The 17,262-nt window shown below is 42.2% G+C and overlaps 1 protein-coding gene across 2 annotated transcripts in view; it reads right to left on the bottom strand.

The window, feature by feature from the left end:
• Positions 1-17,262, bottom strand: part of grik5 (glutamate receptor, ionotropic, kainate 5) — a gene marked incomplete at its 3' end in the record, with an annotated part of 47,145 nt that overhangs the window by 14,349 nt on the left and 15,534 nt on the right. For both annotated transcript variants that reach the window (XM_080500671.1, XM_080500672.1), the window contains exons 6-14: positions 16,303-16,356; positions 15,328-15,486; positions 14,768-14,920; positions 10,832-10,936; positions 7,952-8,059; positions 2,942-3,145; positions 1,890-2,003; positions 1,191-1,300; positions 771-944 (exon numbers count right to left, since the gene is read on the bottom strand). In XM_080500671.1, the coding sequence (XP_080356797.1) occupies positions 771-944; positions 1,191-1,300; positions 1,890-2,003; positions 2,942-3,145; positions 7,952-8,059; positions 10,832-10,936; positions 14,768-14,920; positions 15,328-15,486; positions 16,303-16,356 (1,181 nt within the window). The remainder of the gene's footprint in view (positions 1-770; positions 945-1,190; positions 1,301-1,889; positions 2,004-2,941; positions 3,146-7,951; positions 8,060-10,831; positions 10,937-14,767; positions 14,921-15,327; positions 15,487-16,302; positions 16,357-17,262) is intronic.

Raw genomic sequence — 17,262 nt, 5'->3', positions numbered from 1 at the left:
GAAGGTCAAACATCAAAGTAAAGTAAAAACTGATTCAAAAAAGCTTTTAAACTGGTTGGCATATTGGCACAGTAGAAGTGTGTATTTGTGCACATTTGCGAGTGTGTGTGACATCTGCAGAGTGTGTTTTATTTACTTAGCGAGAAGCCACGACTGGGTAATCACAATATTGATCTGTTGGGCTCAACAGACGATGATTTTCTTACGTGAGCGACTTTTAGGATCTTCTTCTTTAAATGTGAGCTAGGAGTATATATTAACCTGAAATATCTCAATTGTCACACTTTTTGTTTTGCACATGAGAGTATTTAATATTTTTGATTTGTCTGTGTTACCTCAATAGTACACTCAGTATGAAAATTGTGTGTTTTCAAAACATGATTTGCTTTGCTACCCATGCATTCCCTTTTTATCATGGTTTTCTTTTCAAAATAGGAAGAAAGCCTCCTGTGAAGCGCAGACATCACTGCCAACAGTTTTTTTGTGTGTGTTGGCCTGGCTCAGAGCTTGGCGTGACAGGTCCACTTGTTAGAGCTGATTGGGCTTGGCCTGAAGTGGGGAGACATGAAAGATGCCAAGATGGCAGCGGCCAGTACAAAGCGGACTTCCATCGCCTTTATAATCCAACCAGCAACCTTTTGAAAAGGGCTTGTTTGTATTTGGGATTTTGGGTTGGCGTCATTTATAGTATTTTTATGTTCATCTAAGATTTGGTTATGACTGAACCCAGTAGCAAAGACAAGACATAAAGACATACAAACGCTACTCACCACACCCCGCTGACACATCTGGTGGACAAGGCTCTTGGCATTATCTCTGATCCCTGCTGCATGAAGCCCCCGACAGGAAACCACAAGCTGTTCCCCAGGGTGTACTGGTTCTCCAGCATGTCTCTGCGCTCTCGCAGACAGGGGTGGGGGTTGTACCACTCGTAGGGGCTCAACCTGGTGGGCAAACACAGGTGCAGCAAAGCAACCTTAAGGATAAACTCCAACGCTGTAATCTACTTCTGTCATATCATTCAAGTCATTAGCAATCAGTCATTTGACCCCTGTCAAACTGTCTGCAGGAGGTTGTATAAGGCAAAAAATTTCAATAAGTGACAGGAGACTCGTGTTCAACAAGATAAATGGCGACAGCGCGCAGATGTGAGCTGGAGACAATCAGTGTGTGTGATGTAATGTATTGACCTTGCAGCAAGGAAGAGCACGCAGCTGACTGCCAGATAGGCGAGTAACATGAAGAGCCAGACGGCTGGAGAGAAGGGGTCCAGGAAGGAGAAGTAACCTGGCTTCCGACCCTGGTACCAAGAAACAAAATGAAAAGGAGAGATGAAAAGAACCAAAGCTGGACAGTGACTGATGGACAGACAGAAAGGTTCAAAAAAAGGTGTGAAGGCTTCGGTTGTCAGCGAATGTCCCGTCTGCACCACAGGAGGGCAGTGTCCTTCACTGCACTTTGATACTACGTCTGCAGTGCTCTGATACGCTAATGCTACAATCCATAAATGCTCCTTTTCACAATGCCTACTGCTGAAGCTCACTTGGCTCGGACTCCAAGCCTCATTAGCAATGTAAACCTGCCACTGTTTCCCAGTTACAGAGCACTGACTCATTGAGCAATATAAATTACACCTATACGCTTCGGTGTGGACTCAGTGAATGCAGCACACGGGGATATGGCAGAAATACAATCATCAGCTTCAAAGATCAACCTTTAGACTTTGAGCAGTTAGAATCTTTAAGCTTCATCTTACACACGCAGGCTGTCATTTTCTGCGTGACCCTCTTGGCTTTAAAACAGTGCCCGCAAAAGAAATTAAATCCAGTACAAGATCTGTGTTGAGTATCACCCAGCAGGCACCCTTCAGCCCGAGATAACACCCTCACCAGTTGAACTCTGTACAAGATGCTGATCCCCAGGGTCATGAACGGCTTAGAGAAGTCGATAACTTTCTCTCTTTCTGATGTGATGGTGAAGCCCGCCACGGCCAGATCTGCTTTCTAGAAGATTGACAAAGAAAAATAGGTGGAAGGATAGTAGCGGGGGCGGGAGAAACAGACAGAAGTAGCAAAGGAGAGAGAAACCGACAGGTGGTCAGATGGCTATGCAAAAATAGAAAGGAACTCTGATGCTGCTCGCGGTTTGTTGATTTCCCAGATGAAAGATGAAAAGTTTGACTGTGCACTTGAAAACACATTTGCAAAAACATACAAATGGGCACTCTGTCTCGAGCACATTAGCAACAGTCGAAATGAAGCTAATTGCAAGTAAGCACTGGGTGGTTGGTCTTTCCACCTGCATAAAACCTTGCAGGTCTCTGGTCGCTTCGCCTCCTCTCCATCTATTCCATTAAAAGCTAATTGATGAACATGGGCCGCTAATTAGAACTGAGTGATCAGGCTGTGGGGAGGGCAGGAAGGGAGAGGAAGCGTGGAGAGCTGGGGGAGCACCAATGTGGCAGCCCCCCACACAGGGACCACAGTCTGGTAATTGAAGTATACCTTATGGTAATTAAGCAGAGAGGGGCTCTCATTAGCCTGCTTCAACCAGAGTGTCTGTCAGAGGCGCACTCGGCCCGGGCCGAGACAGGGAGAAAGGAGGAACGGGGAGGCATAGACGCAGGTGACTGTGAGGAAAAATGGCACAGAACATTTTAGGCAATGCTACCAATTCTCTTTTGGGGAATTATCAAGTCAGCTTTTGTCCTAGATAAGAGTCTTACTCCGCTCTGAGGGCAATTTGAGACACGGGAAGTTACAGCAGAGTTGTGCTTTGGGGCTACAGCACAAGAAACACTGGTTAAAACATTTGTGCAAGTTTCTGTGATTCTGATGTGCGTGTATGAGAGAGAGAGAGAGCGAGAGAGAGAGAGAGAGAGAGAGAGAGAGAGAGAGAGGGGGGGGGTATTAAATGTGGGGGATTGAGGATGAGTACTCACCCTGTTGATTAACTCTCCGACCATTCCAGTCCAAGAGCCATTGGGCTCTGGAGCCCCATATAGCCCATCATCCACCAGTTTAATCTTGAAGGAGAATTTCAAGATGTCTGCCAGCTCCCTCAGCATGTCGACACAGAAGCCCTCGTACTGGTCGTTGCCCTGGAAGTCCTGGTAGTTGTCTTTGCGCATCACATACGGGTTCTCCTGAACACGGGGGACACACATAAAAACAGTTTAAAACTAGAATGGGCACTCATCAGAGTGCATATCTTTGCCAACGCCACATTTGTCATCAAGGAAACCAATGGATTACCAATGTGTTCCACCACACCACATCCTTCCATCATTTGTCATTGTTGTTTGAATTGCTTTAGGTTGTTGCAACATTAAGGGTTGATTATGTTCTGTTTACTTGAACGAACCGTTAGAGTGACTTGGCATGTGATTGGCTGAGAGTGGAGAAGGGGGGCGGGGAGCGGAGTTAGCAGTGTGCAAGCAGATGGCCAATGGCAGCGTCAGCCCTGAGTGATGGCGCATTGTGGAGCTCCAGTGTGTCTACAATGGAGTAAATATCTTACCTCAACAGGATCTGTTCGCTCCCAATATCTAATGGGTTTGGTCCTTGGATGATGACATATCTGAACCGTTCATGCATATAAATGCATGTGGACAAAATGTTCTTAATGTTTTATATGCTTTTGGACTGTGGGAGGAAACTTAAATGAATGCGGGGAGAACCCAAACCTTCTCCCTGTGAGGCGAGAATGCTAACCACTGTCTCACTGTGCAGCCAATGTATTTTTTATACATTTAAAAAAAAAAAAGTTTCGTCATTGCCCATAAACTGAAAAATTTGAAGTATTTTTCAGTAATAGAGATCAAAACCTTGAAATATGTCAAGACAGCTTATGTTTTTTCCTTTTTTCCCTTTTAACCAGAGGCCAGTAGTAAACACACAACGTGTGATGTCACAGAGGAATTACACCCACACACAGAGTCGAGATAACTGGGTACACTACCCTCCATGTGTTAACACTTCGCTCAGTCAGGAAGACATCATACTGCTTTCCCTGGACTGCATTATTATAACTCAACAAACTGTCTCGCGTGCATCCAGTAAAACATCAAACATCACGAAAGCATTGAGACAACGTGAGAGTGCAGGATCTCAATCAACAATTATTGACAGGTTAAAAGCTGTTATGGCGTCCAAAAGCTCAGCCCGGATGCTCACAACCTCTACGACCTGATGTGCGTCATTTCGACTGGAATTATTTGTACTTACACACTTTGGCAGCATTATATGAAAGACACAAGTTCAAACCCCATCAAACACAATTCCAATATATTGTATCTGAGTCTCTGTGCCCATGTGAATCAGAAAACGCATCATAAATTCAGTCTGTACTTAACCGCCTTCTCTCCATTGATGTTTCCCTGCTTGTGTGCCAAATAGGCTCTATATCAAGTTATGTATGTCACTTGTGCAAGACCTCTAAATATTGCTTCTGTTTGTAATCCCAATGTAAGAACTTTGCAAAAAACCAAACAAACAAACGTTTGCTTGATTATTTTCAGTTTTAAATGGTTCCACATTTGTAAGCAACATTTGTGGGATGAGTAACAAAGGTAAGTATCCAGGTTCCAACAATTTTCACTGTCAATGCAATAGAGATTTTTCGTCACTGCACAAGAGTTTGACTTTTGTTTGGTGTAGTTCAGTATATTAATCATGTTATATCATTTTTAATTCCTCCAGACTGTTTGGATTCTATGCATTGCTAAGCAACAATACAAACAGGTTTGTTTTTAGTGACAGGAAATGTCCTTTACTTTAAGCATATCTGACAAAGTTTGAGGGTTCAAACTTGTTTATGTCTGTCAAAACTGAAAAAAAGCTGAACAGGCCGGAAAGCTTCAGAGCTGGTATTACTGACATTAAATTAAAGCCTGGCAAAATGACAATACACATCATGGGAATGGAAAAGCTTTCTTAGAGCTTGACCAATACTACCGACTAAAAGCCAAGATATCTGGGCCTCAATAGAATCAATTAGATGAATTTATATCTGTCTCTTGTGAACACCCTGCCGTTATGGTGTTCCAATATTAAATTGCTTTTAAAGACATAATTTGGACTGAGAAAGGCAGCTGCAGACACTGGTGAGAGAGAGAGAGAACAACAGACAGGCACAGCCTGGCCCCTTGAAACAAATCGACACAAATGAACCTGGAAACTCGGGCTGTGCTTTTCCTGCTCTGAGTTTCATCTCCTCACTAACAACAAATACATCAACATGAAAATGATTAATAAAGAAAGCCTTGTACATTCAGAATCCCCAAACACAGAAACAAAGCAAAGTTCGGCAACAACGTGGGAGAAGCAGCCAAAAATCAAAAAAAAAACTACAAGACTTCTTCTTTTGAACATGTTCAGAGTTTTGTGCTTAGCCATTATTGAACATTTATTTTATCCTGCCATGACTTTTTTTATTCTTTCAATAAACTCTACATTACGTAATTTAACCTCTGTAGTTACGTAACACCAAAAGTCATGACAATATTATTCAATTTCGAAAAAGAGAGCCACATATTTGATTTGCTAATTATGCGATACAATTTTACACACCTCAGGGCTTCTGGGCCTCTAAATCCCAACAGCTCCATTTTTTTCTTTTAGTTAAGGTTCCCAAACCAAGCACACTTTAAGATATTTGTCTCACAATGCAATTTTCATAAAATCTGTTATGAACAATAGGAACATACAATTGTACTAGTGCACTGAAAGTTCACCTTTCTTGAAAAATACAGACAATGTTCCTTTTGTTAGGAGATTCTGGGCCAGATTTAACATTCCTGCGTGCAGGTCTTGGCCCACGGGCCACATGTTTGCTGATTTGAGACATTATTGGAACATCATTATGTTTAATTGAAAATCAACAAGCTACACCTGCAAAATGATATTTTAGTTGTATTTAATGGTTTTTGCATCAATAACTTGAAACCAACCGTCTTGCTGGCTGACACAACAAACACAGTGAAAGCCTAAAGGCCCCTAGACTGTGGAATTTCATAAGTCTTGTGAGTTTATTCCTCTATACACTGTGTGAGGAGGATTTCATAAAAATAGAATGATTTGTAAGTTTGACTGAATCCACTGCTGAGACTTACAACTTTATCCTGCATGTCAACATTGAGGACGTGGTCCAGCATTTTCACTTACCTGCAAATATTCTGCTACATTTCTATTTTTGGCGTGTTGCTGGACCACGTAGCATCAGTCACACTGTAATGACTGCCATCCACTAACCCCTCTCACTATTGAACACAAGACTATCCTGAGACAAAACCACTCGGTGTGTAGTTGCCTTAATCAGCTCACAGTCTTTTCATGTCATACCATAAAGGCCAAAAGGTTTCAAGGGCTTGCAAACCCTGGGGGCTGCATGGAGGCTGCCCCTTGAGTCCCCCTTGAATCTATGACACTGATTCAAAGGATATTTTTCATCTCTCAATTACCAGAGCTCTTTGACACCTTTCAGATCAGAAAGAAGGTGTTGCTACCACTGGGCTGGCTCTCAGTTAGTTGTTCCTGGCAACCTTCATAGAAATGGGTTGATTTACCTTTTAACTTTCAACAGCAGCAGTTGTCTGAAACCATATCCCGCCTACTTCTGCGACAAAAGAGAAGGAGAACAATATACTCTGGAACAACAATGGCTGCCTACATTGGTTCTTTACAACTCTTGCACCACATTGCAGCTCCTGCCATTTTGAGTCCATTATTAGCCTTCAAATCGGAATGATTGAAGCTATTCATGCTCCTTGATGTCAATCTCCAAGTTGTAATTGCTGCTCACTTCTTCTGGACGACCGAGATGACTACAAGCAGGATATTTGTTTCTTCCGGAGTCTACAGCTTTCTGAGCGTCTCTGCATTGGCTCAGATAGGATTCATAATTTTTACTAAATCATGTCAGAGCCCAACCTCCAGCTACATCGCTATAGTGTTGACCCCATATGAGGCAGTAAAGTCATTATCCCAGTTGACACAGATCAGGCGCATAGGGGTACCCTTGGGTGCTTTCACAACATTTTTAATGTGACCCTGTTGAGTCTTGGGAGTGAGTAAATGCTGTGTAGGGGTAAGAGCGACACTTACATGAGCATCAAGACCAGCCAGAAGAGGAGGTCATGTGCTCTGAGTGTGGGGTGAAAGCAACTCCAACAACTGCCTCACATATTACACAAGTTCAAGCTACGAGGGCTCTGATAGCCCAATGAGCTATTTATAATATGACCCATGGGTATAAATTACCCAGCCTGGGGAGGGGGGGGGGGGTTTACAGTTGGGAGGCATTAATTTCCACTTCCTTGGAATTGAGCTAATTCTGTCTCTACAGTTCATCTACATATTCTTGTTGAATCTCAAAAGCACTTTGATGACAAAAACACCACCTTTTGCATTGTGTGAAACACAAAAACATTATGGAACATGGTGACCAGCACCTTCTTCTTCACAGCTTACTTGATCCTCTCGGTAGCCACATAATCATTTCTTTGTCTTGTAAAGCTTAACACAATGATTTCTGTGTTTGACTGAGGACAGTACAATGCATTGTAGTTTTACAATTCCTACTGTACTCCCACACATAAGTCACTTTATTTTAGGAAAATAAACTTCAGTGGAGTTACTTCAGTCTATCAGCTGTTTTTCTACATCAATATGAAAATGATGGAGCAGCATATCTATTGATTATGTGATATGGCACTACTCATATAAACACCAGAATGAGACAACTTGCAGGCTTTTGACATCAGGACACCAGGATTTTGGCAGTCGGACTTGAGTTACGCATCTTTCTGTCAGTTTCTATGACAGTTGGAGCGACAGCAGAATTAGCAGAAACAGACCACAACACAGCATGAGCTCCAGCACGGCTCGCCCGCTACACAGAATCAACACGGGTCCCTCCAGCGGGGAAGTTCAGAGGGTAACTGTGACCTTACCAGTATGGTGGTAACAATGAGGGTCTTGTTTGCCAGCGTCTCCGAGACGTTAATGTCCAGACTGGTAGAGTTCATTGCCAAAGTGTTGTTGGAGTACCAGATCCCAATCTAACAAAGAGAAAAAAGCAGGAGAAAATCAATGGCTATAGAGGAATAAAGAACGCACTGTTAGGCTCCACTGCAAATGTATCGCAACTGGCGACACATCATCTGTTGGTATTATTTCAAAAAGTACATTCACCCCGTTGGCCTGATTTAAAGTGCAAAACACCTTTTCATACTCTCTATTTTCTGCTTTACTTGTGTTTCCATATATCTGCGTACTGTATGTGCATACTGATTTGATTGTTCCCAGTGGAGTCATAGACGTACTTACATTACGATGTACCATTGTAGAAAAAAAGAAAAAAAGCCCCGCTGTTTACAAGCAGAGCAATGAGCTGAGACAAGACGGCAAAGACGGTAATGAAAAGCATTCACGATCAGCAGTTTCATTGTCATGTCTCTTTTTCTTTTCACACTCACAGCTTCTTTTAAATTATATAAAAAACAGTTCCCATTTTTTTCCTTTTTATGAAGACGGTAAGCTCACGTAAGAACATAAGTGGTACAGTGTGTAATTATATCCTAGCTGTCGCGCAGGGAGGAACAGCAGCTTGCAGAAATCATTTCTTTGGCAGATATTACTGTACCTCTTTCAATAGGTCAAAGTAGAGGTAATGACACCTCAGACAGAATCACAGTTTTTCTGTGACACTCTTTATCCTGCCCTGACATTTAAGAGTGACCTTTTTTCCTGTGAACCATCACTGCTTGGCAGCAGCACAGGCGTCAGTCTGCAATGAGGTGGGCAGAGTTAAAATGTTAATTACCACAATCCAACTCTCCACTAAGTCAAAGTCTAGCTTTAAGTACACTTAGCAGGTGGCATTTTGTGTTCACATGGGAGACAGCTGGCCGGGAGGAGAGACTGGGATGACATATTAGCAGGAGGTGAACAGAAAGTGTTTCCTCCGGTCAATGAGCTGCAACGCAATTCCCCCCAATCTGGATCTGCAGTGAGGTGTGTGCGAGCGGTTCATTTAACATTGCCTTTGAAATGCAGGTGAATTGCATTTTGATTTTCACCTTCCTGCAGGTCTTACCTGGAGGAGGGTGAACCGACACAATGCGTAAATGCAACAAAAAATTGGGTTTTCTTTTACCTCAACGATCTCCCAACAGTTTATTTTGTAAATTGTCTGTATATTTCAGATACTGTTAGCAGTCTCACCTCACAGGGAGGAAATTCCTGGTTCATTTTCAGGCCTTTCTGTGTAGATGTTGCATGTTCACCCTGGGGCATGCATGAGTTTTCAACCTCAGTCCTGAGACGTGTGTTAGATAGTTTGGTGTTTCAAAATTGGCCGTGGGTGTGAACGAGAGTGTGTGTGTGGGTATGTGTGTGTGCGTGCGTGCGTGCGTGTGTGTGTGTGAGACAGGCTGCCCAGAGTGTGCTCGGGATTCACCCAGTCAGCTGGGATCCAGTTCAGCCCCGACCCTCAATCCTGAACAACAGAAGATAGATGGATGTCCAGCTATTGCTATCTACCATGAAGATCCAACCGCAAAAGCAACTATTGGGAGCCGATCCACAGAAATTAATAAATATAAGCCTTTTTCACTCCGCTCTGGGCTCTGCTGCTGCAGCTTTTAATTTTCTGGTGCATCCAGTGTCTTATTGCAGCTAATATTTGCTGAATTTCAGATTTGATTGTTTTATACCTGCATGCTTCTACTTCTCAGTATTTCTTATTGTCTAATTGACAAGTGAAATTATATTAGCTTTTAGTACTTATATCTTAAGTGTGATTATAACTATTAACATAAGCAGCATAATAAAACATACAGTTGCGCTGATATTATTTATCTTGATGTCTTGCTGAGCTTAACAAATCAGGCCAGTGTGCGGAATCTTAGAAATAACAATCATGAGCACTTCTTTCATGTAAGGCTGTGTGCATGGAGGACTGTATTCAGCTGAGAACAAGTACAGGCAAAATGATAGAAAGAAAGAAAGAAAGAAAGAAAGAAAGAAAGAAAGAAAGAAAGAAAGAAAGAAAGAAAGAAAGAAAGAAAGAAAGAAAGAAAGAAAGAAAGAAAGAAAGAAACGATGTGAATCAACACTATGCCTGCAGCAAATCCAGTTCAATATGCAACAAAGAGGAAAATAAACCCTACAAAAAGCATAAAACTGCTATACATTACATATTCGATGAGCAGAGATGCAGCTACGTCTGCACATACAGTCTGTGCAGAGCTGGAGGCAACACACACTGATTTCACCAAATTAATGTCAAACTGCAGTTTGTCGGCATCGGAAGAAAATACACAAATCACTGATGAAATATAATTTTTGTGTTTTCAGATCAGAAAATATTACGTCAACATCCAGTAGTGGCTGAGAAAATAGCAATAGTGAACACTCGGGAGAAGGACAGTCCGCAGTGGTGAACGTGTGCACACAAACGGCACACTTAAAGTTACATAACAGATCTGTAGGAAAGTTAAGCAGCCGTTTAAAAGCAACGGAACACTCGACAAGCAGCTAATGTGTTTTAGTAGCCTTCAGGTGATAAAAATAATATGTTAACACATATTTGTAGCTGAAATATGACCCTCCCTTGTTTGGTGGCAGTTACAGTTCTGCTTCACGGGGAGAAAGAAACACCCACTCCTCAAAGCAAAGATTTGCCAGTGATCAGGGGAGGCGGTGATGACGCCGACCTTGGTGTTAAACGCCTCTCTCGGCTCTGTGAAACCAGATGGGCGTCCTGTAACTGACCCGAACCCTAAGGGCAAAGTGACCTGGCTGCTACACGATAACAGGTTGCTCCTGACCTCTTTGTGACCTCCCCTGTGTTTCTCCAGGATCCGCAGGGTGTAGTTGGTCCTCTGACCTTTGCTGTTGAACTCCACTCGCCCTGTCAGACCATCATACTCCACCTGGCAGGCAGACGGAGAGAGGGGTGAAGGAGTGTGACAGAGGTGTGAAAACAAAGGAGGCAAAAAAATGAGAAAATGAAGGTAGATGAGGTGAGGAGAATGAAAAAAAGATATGGAACCAAAAATATAATAGCCACTCTGCTTTTATTGACTACCAAAGGCTAGATAGTATCAGGTGTGATTAGAATGGGGTCTGCAACCTCTAACATAAAAAAAAAACTACTTCTTCCCACTCTATAAACCTTTATTTAACCTTCAAAGTTTGAAAGTTGACAACAGATAGAATATACTATACATGCATATATACCCAAACTGTAGTTTATGTTGCATTCATTAATAAGTGTAATAAGATTAAACCTGTCTCATTAAACTGTGAAAATGTCTGAATGGAAATTATGAAAGAGTTTGTAAAATATATCCAAACACTCAGAGTGGTTCATCATTTTCTAGAATCCGGCATTTGATGTTGAAAACATGTGGCTTTGATTTTTGAAAATGTGCAAAGATTTAAATTTATAGTCACAAACCTATTTCAAGGCAATCAGCTAAGCCACTGGGAATAAAAAAAAAACATGCAAGGATGCCAGACTTATCCTTCTCCAGGTCTTGCAAGCTTCTGCAATTCACTGAGATCCATTTGCTGATGATAAATTGATTGATGTACTGGGAGAGAACCCATATTTTATATGGTTAAAAATTCTTAATTGGATGTCATTATCTTGTTCATAGCAAGTACAAATTCGGTGTGATTTCAACTGAAGATTTTCCCACATGTTTTTGGTTATGACCAACTTGTGAGTTGCTGCAGCTCCGTGAGATACAAGCTTCAAGAATAGCTGACATTTTATGAGTATTTTAGCTGGTAATAAATACATAAAAAAAAAAACACCAAGCTCTTAGCTGAATAAAGCAAATAATAATGATGGTTTCTTGGATTCATCCGCACTTGGGTTTAAAGAGTTTCCGGGTGCTGAAAATCAACATTTGTCATTGACAGTGAAAGGAGTGAGACAGGTGACACACATTCCTGTTGAAGAAACACTGAAAGGTTTGTTTTTTTTATTCGAGTGTCACATTTGTCACCTCTAACTGCAAGATAAGAGCCCCTTTGAAACATTATTTTCTGTGCAAAAGGAGGAAAAATAAATCACAATCCCATTTATTTACATGTAATTTTGCCAAAGCTTACAGGCAGTTTCCACAGGGAGACTAAAGAGACGCAGGTTGCAGACACCCAGATCAAGAGAAAAGACAGAGTGAGACAGACTAGGTAAAAAAAAGGTCTAAGACTGGACTAGACAGGGATGATCAGTTTTGGATCAACTAGGAGAAACTGGGTGATTGAGGGGCTCAGACAGAGCAGTGGAGAGGGTTGGGGGGGGGGGGGGGGCAGCTCTCTAACAAGATCCAAACCTGCACCTCACGGCTCAGCTCTGCCTCTCCCAAAAACCCAGGTGGTGGCACAGTTAGCGAGAACGATGATGAATGGCTCAGTGCTGAAGATGGAGCGCAGCATGATGTTGACTAACAAAGACAGATGTCGGTTCGGTGGGGCAGAGGCAGTGAGGGATGGGACTCCGGCTGCCGTGACAACAGGTCGTTGATGAAAGAAACAGACGACCAGACATGGTAGATGACAAAAAACAGCAAGAGACAGAGGTTACATGCAACATGAGATGAGGATGATACCGAGTGGAAGTGTACTGTCAGGAGGTATCGATGAGCCAATAGCAGGAGAATGGATAGAACACGATTATAGTCATCAATTGATCATTTGAGCCATTTTAGTCAAATTAAAATTGATAATATCTGATTGATGCACAATGTGTTCCCATAACAACAACTTCAGACCGTTTAATGACAGCTAGAAAATTGGAGACAACTAAAATGCGGATGAATACAGTCTAAAACCAGTTACTACAGTGGCCTTCAGGGCCTACTTTCACTGTAAGACTGTACAATCACATTGATTGAAGATTGACCAACGTGCCACATATATTGTAATACAAGCTTCCCAATATCAAGCACGCAAAGATACCGAAGAACAGCCAAATAGTCAGAGGTTTTCTTGGAAGAAGCAGAAGCTCTCACTCAGCACAATTTTTGACAATTCCACATTCATAAAATCAAATCAAATCAAATTCAGGTAATCCCTAGTCATGAAAAGGTTCAAATCATCCAACCCAAAATACAAAGGTTTGGATTTATTGTTTCCAGTGGAAAATCTCTCAATAGTAGAAGCCGGCACCAGCACATATTTGGCCTCATTTGCTTTAATATACAATGATTTCCTCATTTCATCGATTGGCATAATAAGGCAAGCATAATTACTACTCAATTATTCAAGCAATTGTTTCAGATCTAATTTGAAAATGTCACCTCCAGCTCTGGTAAATACAAAGATTTCTACTTTTTTCTGAAATTGTATTGATTACATGAAGAAAAAAAACAGCAACTTTTTTCTTCAATGTTCTACAATAGAAGACTGATAGAAACTAGCATTAGGGGGTGCAGTGGCCTGAAGGATAGTCACGCACTCTTGTGTTTGGAGGATAGCCGGTTTGAATCCCGCTGCTGACAGGTCAATTCTGTGGCTGTCTGAGCAAAACCCTTGACCCCAGGTGCTGCTCCTCCTCGTATGTGTCGTTAAGACTGAAAAGTATGGGTTAAACACGGAGAAATAATCTATCTAATAGTATTTAATTAAAAAACTTTTGCACTATTTATTGTCAGCTCAAGTGTGGAAGTCTACATGATGTAAAGTTTAATCCTGCCGAGGAATTCACCTGAGTCAGACTCAATCAGTGCATGTTTACGCAACCCAAAGCAGAAAATGTTTCTCTTCATAATTATTATCTTTAGCTCAGTTTATAATAATTAATATTCAGTGCAATCAAGTTTTTCACTCCTCACTGATCATGATTTACTTATGAAAATCACCTCGTTTTTCATCTCACTCACTTCTGAATATTATTATATTCAGGAAGCCTGAATTGTATTTGATTTTATGGTTTTAGAATTGACAAAAAAAAATGTATTGAGTGACTGCTTCTGCCTATTTTTCCAAGATCACTTCAACCTGTAATATCTGGCAGTTATTTGATATTGATGTGGTGCCACTGGAGCGGCTGTGGCTCAGTTGGTATAGGAGATTGTCTTCCAATCCCAAGGTTAGGGGTTTAATCCCTCCCTCCCGCCCTGTCCATGTGTCGCAGTGTCCTTGAGCAAGACACTGATCCCCAAATTGCTCCCAATGGTGATTGTAAGAAACACTTTAAATTACTTTGAGATTGCTGGGGAAGGGTAAATGAACGCTATAGGTGAAGTATGTTTTATGCCGAGAAGCTCATGTTACAAAGACGTGACATGCTGGTGAATCTTGTCTACGACAGCTTGGCTGTCCTGTGGAAGACCTTGGATCAAATGTTGCAATTAATGTATGGGCAAAAAGTTCACTTTGTGGTAGCTTCTGAATTTTCCGGATATCAGGAACAGAATAAGAGCTAAAAAAATATATATACATATATATATTTTTTTTTTCATAATAGATTTTTGTACATTTCCAAGACTTGACTTTCAGCAAGGTTGTTTTGTTTTTTGAGAAATGTAAATCTACTTTTGGCATATGAATACATTACTAACAATATACTTTCATTTTATTTCTGACATGTTTATGGGAACATGATGACAAATGAAACTGAGAAGTGGCATGAAATGTCACGTCTCAGTGACTCTCTTCATGTGAAAATGAATTCAAGCTCACGGATGGGAGCTTCCACATCAGTGGATGACAACACATCTTGCAGGCTTGCAGATTGATGAAGCATTTACCATGCGCAGGTAGTTCATAAGACTGGTCCCATGTTGCCAGATCTGAGGTGAGGTGCAGCTGAGTGGCTTCACTCCAATCTCCTGACTGCGATTCAACTCCCGCACCGCCCCCACCACCACGTGCACCGCGTCAAACATCAGAGCTGACGAGAGCTGTGGAAGTTGGAGAGGACACACGAGAGAGATACAGACGGAGAGAAAGCCGGGAGAGAGATGAATGGGTGGAAGTCAAGAGAATAGACACAGTAATGAAGGAGGTGAAAGCAGAGCGGAGATGGTGGAGGAGTTAACAGGGATGGAGGAATGGGAAAGAGAAACGATGTGAGGTACAAGTAAACCACGAGGGAGGACACAAAGATGGATTCATCAATACCCATTAAATACAAGCAAAAGACTGTCTGAATCTCTTTAACTGCTCTATGAATCAGCGTGAGAAATAAAGTGGTCTAATGTTCGGTAACATATAATCACACAAGCTTAGAAATAAGTCCTAAAAGGGGAAAAAAAAAAAGGAAAAAAATGGTGTGCATGCTGACACACTCATAGGCCATGATACTGACCGCAGGACCAGGGTAGGTCAAGTCGCACCCCTCCCTCCAAGAGAGGTTGAGGCTCCTGATGAACTCCAAATAGAAGGGATGTGTGGTGTTAAACATGGAGAAACCCACAATGTTGGACTGCTCATCCACTATGTCATCCAGCTTCAGCAGGGGGAAGTCCTGCAAAGGAGGGAGACGGGGAGGACAAGGAAGAAAGGGTGTTTGCACAGTGGGATAGAAAATCCAGGTGAGTGACAATGTTGACAGTGTATCAAATCTCATCTCGGAGGAAAAATACTGAGCAAAGAAAAGGCTGATAGAGAATAAGGGTACAAGGAGTAACAGCATCTAATCTCTGATGGAGAGCGAAAAGGTGATGGAGACAACCAGGGGAAGAATGGAAAACAGTGATACAGGAAAAAAGAGAGAGCGAGAGAGAGGTTGATGGAAATGACTCGACTGGCTTTTCAAAGTGATATACATACAAGAGCATCTAAAGCGTGAGAGCAAATCACGTACAGAGGGCAGAGAGGAGAGGGGAAATACAGAGAAAAGAGGGGGGAAAAAAGATCAGACGCATGAGATAAAATGACACATTAATTCAAACATTAGAAGGGGAGGAGAGTATATCAAGGGGGCAGATGAAAACAGTGAAGGCACAGAAAAGGTGGCGGGTGGCAAGAGAAGAAGGGCACTTCACACCTGTCATCTCCTTCACCTCAAACCCCCTTTTCCCTTTATTTTCAGCCGTCTCCCTCTGCAGATCCACATCTTTGTACAGTACAGGTAGTTTCTCAGATCTCTCTCCGTCTCTCCTTCTCTCATCCCATCTTTCATCCGCACTGGCTTTTTTCCCTGTCACCTCTCCCTACCTCCCCTTATTGAATACTTTCCCTGCCATTGCACCTTTGCTTGCTTGATAAAGGGACAGAGGCGGAGGAGGAGCAAGTAAAGGACAGCAGAGAGGAAAGAGGAGTGGGACTGGTGTGCTCTTACCATGGTGGTGAGGATGTACTTATAAAAAGCCGACGTCATCCCCAGCTCTGACGCCTGTAGGACAAAGAGAAAGAGAATGCGATGAACATAAAAGTAAAGAGGAGGCAGGTGAGATGCGGCGCATACAGAGAGAGATAGATGGAGTGAGAGAGGAAGGGAAAAAGAGGGTAGTTATTGAGCAAAGGAGACAGTTGGGGGACAAAATAAAAGAGGAGGAGAAAGGGAGGGAGAGGGAGCATACGTTAATCACAGTTTTACATCATCAGGCTAACACTAGGACATTTGGCTGAGGGCGGACAGCCGCTCCCGATGTGCCCAGTGAAAACATCCCGTACGCTTTCAAACTGTGAGTCACTGCGCTGGCTATCGGCATTACAGCCTGTACCATGAATCAGAACAAGCCTGGGTAACATCTGCACTGCATCCGAGCAAAAGATGTTCTTTTGTCAAATACTTTCAGAAGAGTGTAAGTGATCGTTGCTGGCAGACATGCATAGATATTGTTCCCTGCACTGCTCTACCGGGCAGAGAAGGTAAAAATAGAAGTTAGTTCCTCTTCAACAAATGTTCAGCCCTAGGTAGTTTGAGGAAGTTGTTTTATTATTTTACAGATTGCAAGATCTACATGCCCCTTCATCGCTATAACCCGGATTTACCAACAGGGAAAACACAGTACCGTGAAAAGGTTTGAGGCAAGCTTGGGGGGAAAAAATGCTACTAATCCACCATGCAATGAGGCATCTGATTGGCTAAAACAAAACAAGAACTGTCTTCATTGTGAAGAAGAGCTACGAGTTCAAGGAGTAATGCTGGGGAGCATTTCAAAATAACTGGGATCACATGAGGGGACAGAAGGAAATAAGGCCTCCTTTATTCACGCAATCTGTGATTACATGTGCGAGAAGAGATTGTAACATGCTCCCCATGCAGTGCTTTCAGAAGTAGCTATTTTGAAAGTAT

Source organism: Blennius ocellaris, assembly GCF_963422515.1.
Source record: "Blennius ocellaris genome assembly, chromosome: 8".
Classification (NCBI taxonomy): Eukaryota; Metazoa; Chordata; class Actinopteri; order Blenniiformes; family Blenniidae; genus Blennius; species Blennius ocellaris.
The sequence above is the reverse complement of the archived record's forward strand: the minus strand, read 5'-3'. Positions and strand labels throughout refer to the sequence as shown.